We start from the raw sequence: 20853 nt of genomic DNA, 5'->3' as shown, positions 1-20853 counted from the left end.
TAAATTCACTAAAATGTTGATTAAATTATTCCTGTTAAGGATTATTGAATGCATTTAGTTCACCTGCTATTTTTGTTTTTATTTTTTTACTCATTAACTTTCATTTCCTGGTGTGTTTTGTGTTCTGCTTTTGCTTTGCATGCTTTCTAGTAATTTATTTTTGTTTGTATATAATAACTTTCACTTTTGAACCTGGGAGGAGTGATCTTTCTTAAACAGATGTGTGCTTCATGCATGACCTGAATATAACGATGCCGGGAGGTTTAATTGGTCTGTACAGCTCCAGCAGTTCGCTAAAACAGTGTGACCGCTGGATGACAGAAATCTTAATAGTGCAAGTGGTAACTTTCAGGGAGCGTATCAGTAATTAAATTGAGTGCTTTGCAGCAACAGGTGGGCTTTTGTAATTTGAATAAATCAGCATGGAATGGGAATGCCAATCAGAGCTGAGGACAGAGACTATTCATGTCAGGATTGTTCAGTCATGAGCTCAAAATGTGTGGTCTTTTATACAATGTAAGTACAGCAGCCAGGCATTTAAAATGTTTGATGAAAGGCATGGACAAGACTAAAAATGTCAGTTCTAAAAATGCATATAAAACTGCACCCAAATAATCTAGGATAATCTCTGATTGCAAACAGTTTTCCACTGGATTTGTAAATAATTTCAACTTTGAAAAGAGAAACTGCTAAAAGAGACAGGAAACAACATCAACAACAATCAACAGTGAGTAACTAACTGCTAATTAATCTACACTGAAATCGGCTACACTTAACGCATTCATTTCATAAGAACTACAATATTTTCAGTACCATCTTCATCACACATCACACTGCCCCTAACATGTTCGACTGTTGGCATGATGCTCTTTTTATCAAATGCTGTTATTTTTAGGCCGGATGTAACGGGCTGCACACCTCCCAAAAAGTTCAACTTTTGTTTCGTCAGTCCACAGAATACTTTCCAAAAGTCTTGGGGATCATCAGGATGTTTTGGTAAATATGAGGCGAGTCTATGTTTTCCTTTTTGTCAGCAGTGGTTTTGGTCTTGGAACTCTCCCATGATGCCATTGTTGCCCAGTGTCTTTCTTATAGTTGAGTCATGAACTCTGATCTTAACTGAGGCCAGTGAGGCCTGCAGTTCTTTGGATGTCATTCTGGGTTCTTTTGTGACCTCTTGGATGAGTCTATGTTGCACTCTTGGAGTAATTTTGGTTGGGCAACCACTCCTGGGAAGATTCACCACTGTTCCCAGTTTTCTTCATTTGTGGATAATGACTCTGACAGTGGTTTCCTGGAGTCCCAAAGCCTTGGAAATGACTCTGTGTCGTGGATGGATTTCAATCACTTTGTTTCTCATTTGTTCTTGAATTTCTTTGGATTGTGGCATGATGCCTTTCTTTTTGAGATCTTGTAGCCTACTTCACTTTGTCTGACAGATTCTATTTAAGGGATTTCTTCATTCAACAAATCTGGTGGTAATCAGGCCTGGGTGTGGCCAGTGAAATTGAACTCAGCTTCCCAAGAACTGTAGTTATCACAGTTAATTCATGATTTGACAAGGGGGGCAATTACTTTTTCACACAGGGCCAGATAGGTTTGGATTTTTTTCCTCCCTTAAAAATTAAATAATCATTCAGGCACTGCATTTTGTATTTACTTGGTTGTCTGTGTGAAATATAGAAACTGGTTTGATGGTCTGAAACATTTAAGTGTGATAAATATGCAAAAACATCAAGAATTGGAAAGGGGGCAAATACTTTTTCATGACCCTGTATTTAGTAATAGTTATTTCCCAATAATCTTTATGAGGAGTAACTCAGTTATTTACATGTTAAAGTCCCTGTAAAGTGAAATCCGAGATTTGTGTCTTAACACACTAGATATGTTGGAATAATCATGCTGTAAATGTGAAAACACTGCGATCTATAAGTCACTGAAATTTGGATTTGGACCATTAGAAAGTTGTCCACTTTAACCCGCCCCCCTCAACACTACAATGATATAAAACCACAGAGCAGTTCATCACTATGTTGTCTGTTGTTAGCTGATGCCACTGCCTTCATTAAAAGTTAACAGCCAGCTGCATACTGTGTTTTTGTTCATGATGAGGTAAATTACCTAGATCAATTTGCCATGGTGGCCTACGGGTCATTAAAAGTATCATAACAAAGAGATTTGTGCCAGAAAACAGTAAATTTAACCCCCAACTTCCATCTCTCTGCTCTGGCACAGAGCTAAGCAGATGTGCTCTGATCAGAGTTCACCATAAGGTCAGGGGGAAGGCTAATTCCTGGAGTGCTTGTCTATTTTTTAATAAAAAAGTCACATCAGGAACAAACATTTTACCTGCCAAGGGTGTTTTAAGCCATATTTCAGCTGTCTTTAGTCCAGAAGATAAAAAGAAGCAGACTCTCTCCACTCCCTGCTGTCCATTTGCATCCCAATGCTAAGTATCCGATGATAGACACGTGCCAAATCTGTCATGATAGAAGCCTCCAACGCTAATCATGAAATACTTTTATTTTAAAGAGCAACATTAGGAGATAGGAATAGAGTGTTTTCAGCTGCAGAGACATAACCTCACATAACATAGAAAATTAGACAGAAATGGGGGAAATGATGTTGTTTTTTTTTTTTAATCAGTTCATTGTGAGGGATGCTGCTAGTATTTTGCAGTGACTTATTCATGTGTTATCTTTTACTCTGCTGCTTATTTTTGCGTACCTGTATGGTAAAGTTTTACTGAACTAGTTTATAGAAACATCTATTTAAGAACATCTGTCCTGACATCCCTGAACCATTTGAACCTTCCTTTTGTGTGGAATGAGTAAGCTTTTCACAGCTTGTAATCTACCACAAGGACATGTTCAAGGAAACACAATATGGCTCTAATCTTTAATATCACCAGGTTTGCAGTATCCTTGCATTCCAGCACGGGTTGTTTCCCTGCTGAATCGTCCTCCAACGTGTGTTTCTCTGCCTCTCTCCAGGTCATAATTGTGAGTTCCTACCCTGCGAGGCCAGTAATCCATGCGAGAACGGTGCCGTGTGTGTGGAGGAGATGGATCAGGACCATTTCCCTTTAGGTTTCCGCTGTCACTGTCGCCGGGGCTTCACCGGCCCCCGCTGTGAAATCAATGTGGATGAGTGCAGCTCCAGCCCCTGTATTCACGGCTTCTGCTATGATGGTAAAAAAAAAAAAAAAAAAAAAAAAAAGAACACAGCCTGTCTTTGCAACATGCTTAATAACAGGGCTCTCAAAGTGGAAGCAAAACTCCATACAAATGCACCGATACACAACCAGAAGTAGTGGCTGTGTCAAATGTCACTTCACTCACTTATAGTCAGACAAGCAGTTTCATTTGGGTCACCAGTGAAGCTAATGTGAGCGTCATGAGAACAGTTATTCCATCTGATAGGTGAGGCTTAGAAGTTACCTGCTGGGGTTCTGATTAGGTCTTTAAAATAACTGTGATAAGAAATCAAACAGGCATCTATGATGTGTTGCTGCTTTTGGAATAATGCATGATTTTTGGCTGCTATTTCTATTAATATCTGATCTGTTCTTTATAAACCCCACAAGCTCTCTGAGAGTTAAAGCTACAGTCGAAAAAAAATCTCATTAATCTACACTCAGTACCCAATAATGACAAAGTGAAAACAGATTTTTGCAAATTTATTTTAAATAAGAAAACAAAGATATTACACTGAATTATGTATTCAGACCCTTTGCAAAAGCACTTTAAATTTAGCTCAGGTTCCTTCCATTTCTCTGGATCATTCCTGAGATGTTTCTACACCTTGTTGGAGTCCACCTGTGGTACATTAAATTGATTTGACATTATTTGGAAATGCACACACCTCTGCTATAGAAGGCCTCACAGCAATGATATCAGAGCAAAAACCAAGCTATGAAATCAAAGGAACTATATGCAGACCTCAGAGACAGGATAAAAATGAGAAGGGGAAGGCTACTAAAGTGTTCTGCTACACTGAACGTTCCCAAGAGCACAGTGGCCAACATAAGTTTGGCACAACCAGGCGTGACAAAACTGATTGTTCTGTTGGGTCGCCCGACAAAACTGAGCAATCAGGGGAGAAAAGCCTTCAGAAGAGAGGTGACCAACCTGATGGTCACTCTGACTAAGCTTCAGAGATCCTGTGTGGAGATGGGACAAAGTTCCAGAAGGAAAACCATCACTGCAGCTCTCCACTGATCTGGGCTTTATGGCAGAGTGGTTAGATGGAAGCCTCCTCTCAGTGCAAAACACATGAAAGCCCACTTGGAGTTTGCAATAAAGCACCTGAAAGACTCTCAGACTGTGAGAAACAAGATTCTCTGGGCTAATGAACAGTGGCGGAACTAGACTTTTATCCTTGGGGGGTCCAGTGCCACCCCGGCCCCCCCTCTAGCTCCGCCCCTGCTAATGAAACCAAGATTGAACTGTTTGGCCTCAACTCTAAACGTTATGTCTGGAGAGAACCAGGCACCACTAATGGCCTACCTGATATCATCTGAACAGTGAAGCATGGTGGCGGCAGAATCATGCTGTGGGGGTGTTTTTCACCCGCAGGGACTAGGACACTGATCAGGATTGAGGGAAAACTGCATGGAGCAAATCACAGGGATATCCTCAATGAAAACTTGTTCTGCAGCACTCAGGATCTCAGACTGGGCAGAAGGTTCACCTTCCAACATGACAATGACCCCTAGCACACAGCCAAGACAGCACAGGAGATGCTTAAGTAGAACTCCGTGAAAGTCTTAGAGTAGCCCAGCTAGAGCCCTGGCTTGAATCCTGTCAAAGATCTTTTGAGAAACCTGAAAATGGCTTAGTGGCAAGACAGTAGCCTCTCATCAGTGCACAACACATGAAAGCTGCTCTGATATGGCTAAAAGTCCATGTGAAAGCCAAGCAAGCTTTCATGATGGGGAGAAACAGGAGGTACCTGAGCTAAATTTTATGGGTTTTTGCAATGGGTCTGAACTCTTACATCAATGAAATATTTCAGTTTCAATACAATTTCTAAAATTTCTAAAATTCTGTGTTCACTCTGCCATGATTGGGTACTGGGTGTGGATTAATGAGAATAGAGATGATATTTTTTTTCTGCTAGCATCAGGCTGCAAAAAACAAAACAGAAAAAAGTGAAGGAGGTCTTAATACTTTCTGAATGCACTGTATGTATCTCACAGTGTGAAATTTTTCCCATCAGATGGCCAGGAAGGTGTCGACATATGCCAGTAGTGTATAAATGAGCAAATGATAAATGAAAGTGCAATGCAAGCTCAAGTTCAATCTACCAAAAACACACGTTCTAAAAGTTAAAAATATATAAACACTTATAGAATTAAGAAAGGCTGAGACCACAAGGACCAAAGATTTAAGAAGACATTAGCGAATAAACATTAGCCTAAACATTAGCAGATAAAACAAAAAGAAGAGAGGAAAGTAATGAAAAGAGGGCAGAAGCAACAAAATAAGAAAGGAGAACCAGATTTAGAAAAACAATAAGTACAAATTTAAGACTGAGAACCGTGTTTGACTGAATTAAAGATTCACACTGTCATGACGTTTCAGGGTTTTTTTGGGAAGGCTTCATGATGCAGTGGGGTTCCTGGCAGTGTTAAATTCGTCCACTAAAACTATTCATTGCAGCCTTTTTTCCATGTAAACAAAACTAAGACTAACGAAAATAAATCTGGGATGAGTAAAACTGACAAAAAGTAAGTTTAGTTTTTGTCAAGATGGCTAAAACTAGACTGAAATGTAACAGTGTTCGTCGAAATCCATGTTATTTCTCTACTGGTTGTAAATCTGTCAAAAAACAATGTAGCTGTAACTCTTCTGCCTCTCAGCTGTAAAATGCAGGGACCATAGGTTTGGCAGAGTGCAGAGAACACAGTACCATGATTTGGTGCCAGATTTAGGCAAGAGAATAAATGCTTGGACTAAAAGTAAAGACTAAAATGTGGAGACTTTTTAGGGACTTAAACTACACTAAAATGTCTTGAGTTTTCAGCAACTCAAACTAGACCTAAACTAAAAAGGGTAGAGATAACTAAAATGGAACTAAAACTAAGAGACATTTTATCTAAAGACGAAGACTAGGACTAAAATTAAAAGCTGCCAAAATGAACACTGGTTCCTAGCACTGTACTGACACTAACCAAATAAACAAGATGATTATAACTTAAAGCAAAATAATGAAATTTACACCATGCACACCTTCAAATGTGGGATGCCTTTTCACAGAAAAGAATGCACCAGTTGTAAAAATGGCTGCAGACCAATTGAGAGTCCGTCGCCTCTCATCTGGTGACTGGGGTTCGATCCCCAGCTCCTTGCCTTGCAAAACAGATAGATTTACCAGACTGTCATCAGTCAAATCCATCCTGCAAAGATCCAATCCACAACGCAAATGGCTCGGATTAATCAGTGTATTTGAGGAGAATGATGATTTATACACCAACTACGGCTGTAAACATTGATGTTGTAATCTTGATTAATTAAGGTCCATAATAAGGGCATAAATGATTTTTCAATCTCATGCTTTATTGTCATCTTTGGTTAGGCCACTGCAGCATCTCCCTGCAGCCACAGTGATGCAAAATGATTCCACCACTGCTCCTTAATGTCTCGTTTCACTTTGAAAAACCCTCACAAACAGCTCAGTGGACAATTTAAAAGACATCTGTGTCCGACCTGTTGTCTTATTTTCTTTTTAAATCCAAGACAAGTGTGTTTTCAGTGGTTAAGTGTATGACATTTTCTTTCTTCTCAAAATATCTTATTTTCTTTCAAAATAAATCAGGTCGGGAGTGCAGATGGTCTCGTGGTTAGGTTGCCTACATAGGTGGCCTGGGTTCAAGTCTGGTTTATTATTATTTTGTATTTTTTTTAAACACAGTCTTTTGCTTTACAAAAAACTCAAAATCCCTGCCCTTTTTATATAGCTTTGCATGCTTTTATAGTAGAATATCAAGGCTTTTATTTTTGCTTTCTTTGGCAGCTCTTACAGTGAAAAGACAGGGTTTTAGATAACAACGCCTTTCACCAACCAATACTTTCACTGTTTGTTAGCTGAGTATCACTCTTACTTTTAATTCTTTGAATTGGCTTTTTTTCCATTTGATGTCATCAGTCATTTCTTTGTTTGTACTTCTAGTTGCTAGTTTACTCTCAAATTAGTTTAGACAGGAGAAAAATGTTCCCATCTACTCTCCAGCACTGCTGGCGGACGGATGTCGCTTTAAATGTTTCCTGGGAATATCGACATGACACCTTGTTTGTTATAGCAAAGAACACTGCAGATGTAAGGCATTTCTTAAGTGGGCCATTGGCTCATTTACCAGTGTGCACATTTGCCAAAGGATAGTGATGTAACAGGCACATATTCCACTATAAATCTTTAGGATCATTAATGTCAAATAACAGCAGTGACAGTCAAAAGAGTCAAAATAAATTTCCTCCAGTAGGAAAATACTTGTGCAGCTTGATTACCCTCTTGCCTGCATTTCGTCTCAGCTATTCCTGACAGTGTTGTTCCACTGGATTATGCTGTGAAAAAACAGTGATGGCAGTGGATTGCCATCTAAGAGCATCCTATCCCTCACCATGCTACAGTAGACCCTGGCCAGCTGTCTCGACTAATCTCGAGTGCAGCCAGCTCACCTTAGGTTAGTGAGCCAGGCCTTTAGGACCTATTGGCCAGCACATAGCAGCAGCCAGCCAGCCACCAGGGAGAGCAGTGCAGAGCCACAGTGGCAGCAATGAGTAATGCTGCTGCCACCCAGGACCTAAAGCATTTAATGAGAGTAATAGCAGCTACACGCACCAAGACAGAGTGACAGCATAGATTACGTGGTAAATCTTTGGGATAATGAAGAATCCTGGGACCCTGGCTGGGGAAGTAATAAATTCACTCCTGTAAGAACTGCAATTACCTCTGTCACTGGCTGCCTGTACACCAGTGTTGTGTCGGGGAAACAGAATGATGCATCCCGCTTTAACATCATTAATAATTAACAAGCGGAAGGAATGGATTATTAGACGTGGGAGATTCTAACTTCTGATGGAAGAAATTGGCACATTTGTAACATCTGAATAAAGAATGGCGCTGAAATGGTTTCTCTCCCTCTGTTGCACTGCTTTTCCCGCCTTGTTCGATGTGTTGCATGAGTGCTGAGAGCGTGGAAACAAATGACCATGCTTTCAGACAATCATTGAGAAAGAGTGGGATAAGTACAGACGCAGGAGGAGGAAGGTAGTCAGGAACAAAGAGCATTGAACGGCCATTTCAGACAGGTTCATTTAAAGCTGCTTAGAGTGTCAGACCCCATCAGACTGATGCAAAGGGAGGTAACCTGTCAGGTAGATTTAGCAACAGCACAGGGCATTTGTTTTAATGCTCATGTCCATTAAAAAATTAAATCACAGCACATGGCTATGTTTTATGCTCATAATCATCACTTACCTGTGTGGATGTGTAGTACATTAGCAGGACCTGTTGAGAGGAAAGTGAATTAATTTATGATGCAAGGCGTTGTAACTGTCCCAATGATTTTGTTTCAGTTGTCGACGGCTTTTACTGCCTCTGCAATCCCGGATACGCTGGGCCGAGATGTGAGCAAGACATAGATGACTGTGTGAACAGTTTGTGCAGCTCCAACTCAGTGTGCAAGGACCTCCATCTGGTAAGTAGTTAAATGCTTTTGTTTGGCAGTTTAGTAGGGTGATGTGATGGACTTTAGAAGAGCTAGTGTCTTATAAATCACCACAGTTTGTAGAAAATAAAAGCGTTATCATGAGTTAGTAAAATTCCTGAGCCACATGAGCATTAACTTTAGCTCCCTGTCATGAAGTTAAGAAGAAGGGGAAATTCAGTTTTATATTTTGTTGTTGGGACATGGCTACGTTCAGCCAGGGGGGCACCAGAGGTAACATAAAGTTTGACCGCACCTTTTGTACTTCCAAGGGGTGCACAGATGGCCTAGTGATCTAAGGCACGACCTATGTACTTGGGCTGCCCAGGTTTGAATCTGGCCTGCGGCCTTTTGCCGCATGTCTCTCCTCAGTCTCGTCCCATTTCCAATTCTATCCACTGTCCTCCTCTGTCAAATAAAGGCACAAACAGCTTTAAAAAAATGGAGTTATCCATCCATCTGTTTTCTACACTGCTTATCCCGATCGGGGTGGGTCCCAGGGGGGCTGGAGCCTATCCCAACTGTTATTGGGCAAGTGGCAGAATAAAACCTGGACTGGTCCCCTGTCAATCACAGGACTGATATACAGAAACCGGCCAATAGAGAGTCACCAGTTGACCTAACAAGCATGTCTATGGTGGTGGGAGGAAGTTGGAGTACCAGGAGAGAACCCCATGGGGAGAAAAGTCCTGTCCGGGAAGCAGAGCAGGAACCTTCTTTCTGTGAGGCAACAGCACTAACAAGCAAAGCCCCAAAATTCATTTCAGTTTTTACAAAATTAACATCTACAAGTCATCAAAAAACAGATCTGCTCTGTGATGAAGTTGGGACTGAGGAAAAAGACGACGACTGTGTCTGCTCCTGCAGCCTCTTTTGATGAAGCCAACCAGCAACTAGCACGCTAACTACCCATCTGCACCTGGGGTACACTCTCAGCTTAAGGCACACCAGAAACATGACATAAAAACAGTGCACATGAATTAATAATACCATCAAATAAATGGACTCGGAATCATAACAACTAACGCAAAGCAGATTCAAGAACTTACAGGAGATTCACAAGGAGTGGACTAAGGCTGGAGTCAGTGGATCAAGACCCAACACACAGATGAGTCCAGGAAATGAACTAGAAGTGTTGTGGCCTGAGTGTTGAGGCAGTTCTAAACCACAGATAATTTTATAAGGTTCTCACCTGGGCTGATGAGGAAAAGAATTGGATTATTGCTCAGTGGTCCAAAGTCCCGTTTTCAGATGAAACTAGATTTTGAATTTAATGTGTAAATCAAGGTCCCAGAGTCTGGGGGAAGACCAGAGAGGCACGGAGTCCAAGGTGCTTGAAGTCCAGTGTTTTTAATTTCCACAGTCAGTGATGGTTTGGGGTACCTTGTCATCTGCTGTTTGTCCACTGTGCTTTAGAGATACTGATTTCCTTTTCCAGGAGGACTTGGCACCTGCTCACAGGGAAGCCAAAACTACCAGAGACTGGTTTACTGACCATGGTATTACTGTGTTTGATTGGCCAGCCAACTGGTCTGACCTGAACTCTAGAGAGAATCTCTGGGGAAATGTCGAGAGGAAGATGAGACACCAGACTCATCTATACAGAAGCGATAAAGGCTAACACCCCAGCAGTGCCACAGACTGATTGGCTCCATGCCATGTTGCATAGATACAGTAATATCCAATCAACTACTGAGAGCATATTTGAGGACAGTTTTACAGAAGCGCTACATTTCTGTGTTAATCCTTTTTCAGACTGATGTTTTGGGATAAACTAATATTTTAAGATTGTGGATTTTTGATTTGTGTGAGCTGAAAGCCGTAATCATCAACATTTAAACCAAAAACAAAAGTATTGAAATATGTCACTTTGTCATGATTAATCTAGAAAATATGGAAGTTTCACCTCCTGAATTAAACAACAGGTGCACCTGTATATATTAGACAACATAAAGATTCTTATTTACAAGAATGCAACACTAGAAATTAAGAGATCATCTTTAGCTCCAGCTTTTTCCTAAGAGTAGCATCAGGTCAGATTGATCTAAAATAAACTAAAAAAGCTGGTAGTTGCAGTTCATTGTCCTTCTATTTTTTCCACATAGCTTAGTTATTATGTATTATTTTAAGGAGAAAATATATGGAAAATTAATTAAGTAGGTCAATTAGGTTAAAGATGTACAAAGCCATCATTATAATATGGTTATAGCCTATCTTTAAAGCCAGACCTCCACAAAAGAAACTCATTGTTATATGGGCATGATGTGTTCCTGTTGTAGCAGACAAAAATGTCCCGGAAAATCTCTTGAAATAACAAGGACCCTGTATGTTTTCCATCTTTGGTCAGAGCATATACACTTCAAGGCTTAGTGGGTGCATTCAGCCAATTATAAATATATCTGTCCAATAATGTGTTGAAAAGAAATGGCCACTTGTAGCAAGATGAGTCCACTTCCTGAGAAAATGCACTCTTAGATTAGTCACAACCTGCATTACTAAGAAAAAACAGTTGTAATCAAACTACTAGAAAGGATTTTTTTTTTTAAAGGCATAGCAGACGGGGTCTTTCTTCAAGCTTCAGAGTTCAGTTAATTTGCTGTTAAAATGATGAATGCAAAAATTAAAAAGTGAAAATTTTGGCTGTGAATTTTGCATCAACCATCAAGTGGTTTCTTCAACCCGGTACATTTTATTCCAAGAGTGCTGCTGCTCCTTCTGTGCTCAAGTCTGTCTCCACAGATGCACTCACTCGGGTTTAAAGCAACGTTTTACTTTTGCAAGGCACACAGCCCTACGTCTGTAGTTATTTGAGTGTTTTTTTAAGCCAATAACATTGATCTGTTGCAGCTGCAAAAAAGGCCATGGGAACTGAGAGCTGCTAACAAACTGTGCTAAGAGTACCAGGGGCCTTTTTCCAACAGCTGCTTAGTTGCTAACAGATTGCATTGGTGAACCAGATGTGTCACATATAAAGTCTTTGGGTTTTGTTTTGTTTTTGTTTTTTTCTTCATTCGACAAAGACAAATATCCTCTGGTGTGTAGTCCAAACCTAATGCCTGGGTTTAAAATAAGCCAGGGCTCTTGAAAATGAGTGCATAATGTATGTAAGAAAGATGAGATCTATTTAACAAAACGAGCATGTCTCTGCCGTGAGCCTGCAGAGTCTCAGAGGAACAAAGACGGAGGAAATATTTGCTCAAACAAGTTTTTCTGCACCATTTTAAAGGATTCATTGCAACAAACCCACATTTTTATAGTACATATCAAACATAAAAGATTTTTTAATCATTTAGGTTCAACTTTTCTACATTAACTTTGAGAATTATCAGGTACCAAGCTTTCATCTTGTGGCAGCAAAGTTCCTCTGTAGGAACGGCTCATTAATGGCAAAAGTTTCCAAAATTATTCAAATTAGATATGGGTTACAAAGTTTCTTTGATTTTTTTTCATCTTTATGTCTGAAATAACCTGTTTTAATTTGTGTCTGTAGGAAAAAGTTAACATTGATTGGCAATTAAGTAATCAGAAGTACTCTTTTGAAGCCCAGGGATTTGCACAACTTGAGACAACGAACCAAAAGCAAGTCATTCCTTTCTCCTTCAAACTCAGAACTCATCCATGCATATATTTCTTCCAAATTGTGCTTTTATAATGCTTTTCATGCTGTTATTAGCAAGCTTTACAAAAGACTGCAGTGAGTTCATGGGCTGCAGCCAGGCTTTTAACTTAAAGCAAAATAAAGTGACCACATTACACCAGTCATTGCTTCCCTTCACCTGTGAGTTTCAGAATTGATTTTGAGATATTTTTGCATGGCAAAGTCTTCGAGCAGGGCTCCACCAGCAGTTCCTCAGGTCACGTATGCATCCAGCATGGGTGTTCTTATGAATGTACTTGCCTTTACTAACTTGACATGCCAGAAGGATGTGTTTCACACATCCATCCAGGAAAGCTTCAAAAGAAAACGTTTGGGAAAAGGCAGAGCCTTTGAAAAAAATTTGGAATGTGATTGGATGAACGTTCTGTCTATCACATCTTTACGGGCCAATCAGAGCAAAAAAACATGTGACGTAGCTGTGCAGCAGCTACTGAGGAATAACGCAAAACATGGCAACTATAGACATGTCAGTACTCGACTTTTGTTGTTTTTGAAAAGAAAACGACTCACTGCTGTTCTTTGTTTTTCTTTTAACGAAGAAATGTTGTCAAGTTCTGATAAAACTGGCGCTTTAGCAGCACTCACATTAAGGTCTTCCTCCATAACTGTACCAGTTCTTGCTGCTGCTTGTTTACATCACGACTCTGCTGCACCTGAAAGTACTGCCCCTTGTTGCTGATTGGTCCTGTCACTGTCTAACCGGGCCCAAACGGTTCAGATGGGAGTTTTGCAAGATGGATTCGCCAGTGAAAAAACAAGGAAATGGGCGTATCCATCTGCTTTGCAAAGTTATGCCTTTACATGATGCATGTTAACGGATGACACCACTAGAGGGCACACTAGAGGCAGCAACCTGATGAGGGGGATGTAAATTACAAACATGGAGTCCATCAAGGAAGTTTCTAATGTTAATTCTAAGGTCAGGATTAACCTTATAGTATAAGTGATAAGTAGTAATGTCAGATCAGGTCAGGCTGATGACTGGTGGTCAGAACACACCACCTGCACTTCATGTCTAAACATTTTCCTTTGTGCATGGATGTGGAAGTCCCCACGTTTCAGTTTGATCTTTAAGCGGGTCTGCCAGCAGTGTTTGTAGATGCCATTGTGACAGGCAGACATTCACATAACAGAGACTGAAGATAAGAGTTTTGTGCTCTCACTCCAGCTTGGCAAAGTGTCATGATGCACGATTTTGTGCCAATAACTCTGTCCAAGACAGTCTGGCTGCAGCCTGCAGCTCTCAGATGCCCCTCCTGGAGACCTCTACTGTGAGATGCCACCTCTTTCAGGATGGAAATGCATGCTAAAACTTTTAAAATAAAATTGGATTACACTTCCAGTTAGGTTCAAAGCCTTGATCTCCATGAAACCACTCTAATACACACAACTTATGTAGCTAAGGCTAGAGCTAATGAAGCTGCATTAGCTAAGTAAGCTATGTAGGTAACGTAGCTGAAGACTATACACCTTTTACAGTTTTGCAGATCTCATAAACCCATGTTTTATTCACTTTAAATAGCTACATAGCTAAAGTAGTTAAGCTAAAACTAACAATGCTATATTAGCTTATGCTACAATAGCTTTGTTACCTAGGTAGCTATGTTAGCATTAGCTATGTTTTTCAAAGCTCACATAGCTTAAGCTAAAGCTAACCTAGATATATTATCTTATGTAGTAACATTAGCTGTTCTAGCTGCTTGGCTAAAACTAACAAAGCTAAAGAAAATCACTGTTTGCCTGACTATTTTTAAAACAAGTCTGCACTAGTGTTAATTTTAGCAGCTATTTTTAATTTTAGTCTTAGTTTTGTTCTTTAAATGAAATGCTTTTTAGTTTTAATCACATTTTAGTCATTTGTATCCTTTTTAGTTTAAGTCTAGTTTTAGTCAATAAAAGCTATCACATTTTAGTCTTTACTTTTAGTCCAAGCATTTATTTTCTTGCCTAAATCTGCTACCAAATCATGGTTATGTGTTCTCTTCACCCTTCCAAACCTGGGGTCCCTGCTTTCTACAGCTGAGAGGCAGGATAGCTACAGCAGCATTGTTTTTTTTTTTTTTTGTTTTTTTTTTTTTTGTTTTTGTTTTTTGACAAATTTACCCACAGTTGAGAAATATCACAGATTTTTAATGGCTGAAGAAAACTACATTACCTTTTGTTAGTTTTCGTCATCAAAGATTTATTTTTATTTGTCTCAGTCTAGTTTTTGTCATGGAAAAAAAGGCTGTCAACAAACATGTTTAGTTATAGTTTTTGATGACGAAATTAACACTGGTCTACATGTGATTTGATTCCATGATTAGACCTCATACTGTTTTTTTCTCTTTTATTTTTGAAATGATGTTTTGTTTGCAGTGTGGTTATTTCATGAATTTAACAACCAGACTTTGTCATGAATAAAGATGAATCTAAAAAGCCAGACTTCTAAAGCAGGGAATACTTGTCCTGGCATTTTACACCCCCTCTGTTCTGACAGGGGTGGTGTCTCTCTGTAGTGTTCTGCAAGAGGTCTGCAAAGAGACCCCTCTGGCTCTGATAGGAGATGATTTGACCAAGTGTTTTCTTTTGCTCTTTCAAGGAGAGACAGAGCCACACAGCCGTCTTCACTGCTTCATTTTCTGCTGTTTTGCCATTATGGCAAATTTCTACAATGAATGGAAAAGTAAGCGCATCAGATTGTGTGCAAGTGTGAGACATTTTTATCAAATCCCAAAAAAAATCATCCACAAACAACAGATGTACTCTGCAAAGGCCTTAACACTGATCTTATTTTCACAGACATAATTTGTCTGTCGCCAGCTAGTTTGACAGGCATGTCTGTCTGTGCAGTGGCGATAAAATATCGTAGAGATGTGGAGAAGCTTTGAGCTGATCACATCTTCTCTGCCCTCATTGAATCTACCACACATGTGGACTATGTCCACATCGTATTCATTATTGAGGACATGCACAGTCATGCAGGAGATACATGGCAGCCATGATGCCTCTCTGTAAATGTAGTTAACATCCGGTCTGGTGCAACCCACAGTGAAGCAAACACTGATGGCAACCATCTGAAAAGAGAACATTTGTTTTATTACACCAATGCTATCAAGGCTTGATTTTTTATCTGCTGAGACACTCCTTGGTGGTTAAAGAAGTGCTGATGAAATCCACTTACACCATGAGGTCATGGTTTCCCTGGTAGCAGGGTGAAAATATGGTCATCCCGTATTAAGGGCAAATGATTGAAAAAAAACAAAAAACATCATTGCTGCAGTTTTAACTCCTTTTAGTTCTAATTTCTAAAAGCACTGACTCATTTTTGGCTCTCAGTACAATGAATCAGAGTCAAAAGATTCTTTGACAGGACTGAAAAATTGCCCAAGCACTGATTTTTGTGAAACATTTCTGGTGTAATTTTCTAAGATGAACTAAATAATCCAAAGGCAAAAAGGGCACTGCACAAGAAAGTAAACGGGTATGATAAGGAGGATGAATTGAAATAGCAACCTAAATTTCTCCAGTCACATTGCTCTTATTTTCAAATATGTATTTTTTCCCCTCATGTCATTATTCAAAGGGACACTTTTTGGTAACCCCTTCACACAGTCTTGTTTACAGTGCAGCTTTTCCTCTCTGAACACCATGTCCCATAGAGCTTTAGCTTATTTTGGAGAATTGCGGTCCCTGAAGGTGACTTAGCAGCAAAAATGAGATTATGTTCCATGGCCAGAGGTAAGGAATTGGAGGCTCCTGGAGGTATCTAATTTATCACAAGATGACGGCATTTTCCCCCACCGCCACCAAAGGGCCCATGGTGTACAAATTATATCAGACAAAGTTTAACGGCTCCCCTCCAGTGTATGAAATACAGATTAGCATGCATTCAACCAGCAGCACTCAGGACCTTTAGACAGGATGTTGGCAGTGAAACATCCTGAAAAACCCTGACCATATGACCGGCTTCATCCTCTATGCAAAGAGGAATTTCGATTTAAAACTTACCTTTGAAAGATTCAGACAAGAAACCATTCATCTTCCTTGTCATAATTAATTATCATAATGCAGATTGCAGTGATGATTTAAAGGACAAGTGGTCATAGTGATGCTCTATTTAGAGGATCAAAAAATGAGCAAGGACAGTATGTTCATTTTCTTTATGTGCAGAATTAGAAAAATAACATCAAACCAAACATTATTATGTCTGCCTTGCTCTTAAAATTGATTCCAATGAAAAAAAATATCATTGGCATATATGCTTGATAAAGCGTGTGCCTTATGTCTTGAATGAAATATAAAAACAGGCTTTGTTGGTGGGTGGTGGAAGGAATAAATCTGCATAACACTTATGTGGAGATTTAAGACATGCATGTTTATCCCACAGATTTCCAAGGAAGAGATCTTTTTGTGGGTGGGAGGTTTGATTCTGCAATGTCTCCAAAGAAAAATGTAATTATTTTAAGCAAGTAAATTAAGCACTGTGATTGTAGTTTATAAGAATGGAACAGGTATAGATAATGGAGAAGAATGATCAGCTTAACAGCTTCATTAACAGCTTTTATTTGTAGTTATTTTTTCTTCTGTGGCCAGTTTAAATCCTAGATGCTTGTACCCAAAATCCCTGCATATGCTATAAAGAATCAAGAATTCCTTCCATTGCACTGTAACAGCCTAATTTGCTGGTGTCATCTTGGCAGCGTGTCTGTCTGTGCTTCTGTCTTGATTTGCATGCCCCACCATTAGTCCAGTTGTCCTTAAACCTCACAGAAGACTTTTTGGGTGCACTGCCTCAAAACTGGTGCCATTAAAAAATCATAAATATGTACAAATTTTTTTTTAAATCAAAAACTGTTGCGCCCTTGGCTGCCATAACATTACTTCCCTTGTATGATACACATGCTCACTCCGCCATAGTGCCAAAGAGGAGACGGCCATCACTCTCAAACACACGCTAAAAGATGCAAACTACACCCGCCTCATGAGTCTATTTTTTCTTTGTAACTGAGAGGAAAAGTGACGGAGGTGGAAAATAACTGGACTCTGTTAAACACGCCCACAAGGAAACATGTAATGGATGTGATGATACACCTGCTCCACAATCTCAGATCACAGTAAGCTCTCTTTAGAGCACTTCTCTTTGCTCACACTAAAGAAGATAACAAGAATATGTGTCGGTCTCCATGCAGTCAAAAGGTGTGATGCTTTGTTAAGGCTCCACAATAAAGTGCACACTCTAGAACTTTGTAAATAAGTCAAAAGGCACAGCTTTAATGCACCTTTATTGTGTGCAATTAACGCAAACATGTAGCAGTGCGTGGAGATGCTGAGCCATTATGAAGCTATTTGGGATAAAAGCCATCTCTTTTCATGCAAAGTGGCCTTATTGTATTATGCATATAATAATGGTTTGGTAACAGCATGGCATTAATAAACCTGCTGTCTGTGAGAGCTGATGAAAATGTGCTGCAGCTTTTATGATTCATGAACTTTCCAGAGTTTAGGAAACAATTCCACCTCTGTATGGCCTGGAAACAAAAGTAATAAATGATGTATAAAGAAGGTTTGTTAATATTAACTTTTAAATTGCTATTACTAAGTCATAAGTTAAATCAGTCTGAGGGTCTCGGCTTTTTTATTATTATTATTATTTGTGTGTGACTCCTTTATGCATGATGATGATGGGAGTGTTGCGGTTGTTTTTTTGTTTGTTTGTTTTTTTTTTGGCTTTTCCTTCATTCGGAGAGGAAACTTTGTCAAGATGATGCTTAAGTAAACACATTAATATTTCCATTCTTTTAATTCAAAGCACTGTCTTTTATTCTGAATAGGTGACATGGATTGTCAGAATCTGTTGTGGTGGGAGTGAGCAGTTATGGTCAGAAATCCAGCAAGAGAGTGATTAAGAAAAGAGTCCCACACAAGGCTGCAGTCTGCTTAGTTTGGGACACCTAAACTTTGACCCTTGGCCCACTGCAGCCCATGTCAGTGTCTCATTGACCTGCAGCAAACTCTAAAATTTAATATGAAGCATGACCTGCATTAGATCATGAAGCTTGTATCTAATTGCATTGTATTTCCCAGCTTTGACACTCGGCAGTACTGCTGTGTTGGTTCAGAGTTCAGTGACATTCTTATTTTCATTACTGAACTGAGATGATAGCATACATGGTTAACACATTGACAACAAAATACGATAACAATATCTTGATTTATAACTAGGGATGGAGATCAAAACCCACTTCCATACATTGTTAGTAATCAGGCGATTCTGAATGGGAAGCAGGAAGTAGAGGACAGCCGATAGGAATGAAAGGGAACAGAGAAAAGTTAGTACTTTATGCTGCAGTTATCATTGGAAAACTTGTACATACACTGAGTACAATCCCTTACCCAGACAGCTATGCTATATGTTCACAGTGAGCTCCATAAAGTGGCTTATAGGGGAATGTAAATAAGATGCCATGATGCCATTCAAATGTGACATGATGGAAAAAAAAATCATTCAGTTTATGGTGAGAAAATTGAATAAATAAAGTTGTTAAGATATTTATTAAATAATATATTATATATATATAATAGATGGAAACATGATCTTTCCAACTACTTTGTGTTGTAACCTTATTATAAATAATGGTGTGTGGATTGGTGCATTTATTCTGCAACATTTTTGTGAAAATTGAACAGTTTTTATCATCTTTAGTTCTGTTAAAATGTTCTATAGCCATTTAAATGCTTTCTCTTGGTACCTTAATTATTTTTCTTATGAAAATATAGTAATGTAGTAAATAGCTAAGAATGCCCTGCAGCATAACAGCTTAATTAACTGGTCTCATCTGTGTCTTTTACATACAGTAATATTTAGTTTTATTTTAATTTGGCTAGACAATGCTCTTCCTGAATTAGTTTGAGGCAACTAGCCTATATACATAAAGGAAATCCCCCCAACCCCCGACTGGGCCATTAAAAAGGCATTTGCATTTGTCTCCAACTTTATGTAGACTTAGTTTTCACTTCATTTAATGTTTTTGTCTAGCTATTTTTTTAAAGTTATTATTAAATTATGAAAACAACCCAAATTTAGAGTCTAGATATAAAGTGTTGCTATATTTAAGAGATTGTGTTTGGAGATGGGAGGTTACCAGTCCAGTATTTTTAAGAAACAATTAAGAATATTTGATCAGTTATAGCCACTATTAAATGCAAGTTATAAATGTCCCCTTTGCTGCATAAAAGCAAAATGAAACACTTTATACACAATAATTTAAAGCTCTGCTGTTAAGTTTTGTGGCCACTATAAATAGTTTACTTTTGCTCTCAAAAACCCTTTACTGAAACAAATCTATATCAGTAACCAGGTTTACCCTCTGGCTTTGTTGATACATTTTAAAGGTCACATATTTTACCCTTTAAGACAAGTTTATATTTTTCCCCAAGTCATACGTGTGAAGTTTGTTGCTGATAAAAGACTCCAGTATTGGATTTTTGCATGTCTAAAAGCTCCTCAGTTTCAGCCCTGCTCAGAATGAGCTGTTTCTGTGTCTGTGGTTTCAAATGATACTGAGCTGTCTGACTCCGCCCCTTTTAGGAAATGGATATGGCACTCCTGATGTTACAGTGTATTTAGGTCTTTAATCCAAAGTTAAAGACCTTGTGCAAGAGCTCAAACTGGACATGGACTTGGGATTTGAACCATCAATCTCCCAGACCAAAGTCAGCAGGGTAACCCACTGAGCAATCCAGCATCTCAGCTGGCAGCTGAGAGGAAATCAGGAGAGGAGCGTGGAACTTTCTTACGGGCGGGGAGGGCCAACCGAACATGTGGGCGGTGCTTACCCCCCTTTAATTAGTTGGTTTCATCTGTGTATAGTAGTTTTAGTTCTCTTTTAATATCGTGTGTGGCTGTTATGAGTCAGCACTCTTAATATACATATATATACATATATATATATATATATATATATATATGTATATATATATATATATATATATATATATATATATATATATATATATATATATATGAATGAAGCAGCTGAACAGAGTGGGATGACCATGGCTTGATCCCTTGTTGTTGTTAGCGTCTTTCCTAACACTTGCAAAGATGTTATTTGCCTGAAGTTGGTACTTCAGACTCGCTGTGCTTCAGTGTAGAGACAGTTCATCACTGCAGCATGTACCCATGGTTTTGGTTTGAGCTTAACTAACATTCTCCAGCTTTTAAAAAGGAAATTGCCGTTAAGCAGACCTGGGTCTGTCTCCTCACTCATCACTGCTGGCTGTGTCTGACCCTCCTCTCATCTGATCCTCCCCTGGCATCCATGCTGGAGGACTACGGGAGCAAGCTGTGGTCAAACTTAGTCATATGACTAAATTACGTTATTATTTTTTCAACGTGTTAAGCTTTCAAAATTAATCACAAGCGTTGACACGTTAAAGTTGACCGCTCTAATTTTAATCTACCTTTTAGGGAGTTTTTGTACATTTTACTTTTATTTCAGCA

The 20853-nt window shown here is 39.1% G+C and overlaps 1 protein-coding gene across 1 annotated transcript in view; it reads left to right on the top strand.

Moving 5' to 3' along the window:
* The window catches only part of eys (eyes shut homolog), a 425152-nt gene that overhangs the window by 151209 nt on the left and 253090 nt on the right, over nucleotides 1-20853 (top strand). Inside the window, exons 22-23 of the mRNA XM_041789003.1 lie at nucleotides 2994-3191; nucleotides 8580-8701. Coding sequence (XP_041644937.1) covers nucleotides 2994-3191; nucleotides 8580-8701 — 320 coding nt within the window. The remainder of the gene's footprint in view (nucleotides 1-2993; nucleotides 3192-8579; nucleotides 8702-20853) is intronic.

Source organism: Cheilinus undulatus, linkage group 6, assembly GCF_018320785.1.
Source record: "Cheilinus undulatus linkage group 6, ASM1832078v1, whole genome shotgun sequence".
In the NCBI taxonomy this organism is placed as follows: Eukaryota; Metazoa; Chordata; class Actinopteri; order Labriformes; family Labridae; genus Cheilinus; species Cheilinus undulatus.
Note: the sequence above shows the minus strand (reverse complement) of the source record. Positions and strands in the feature narration are given on the sequence as shown.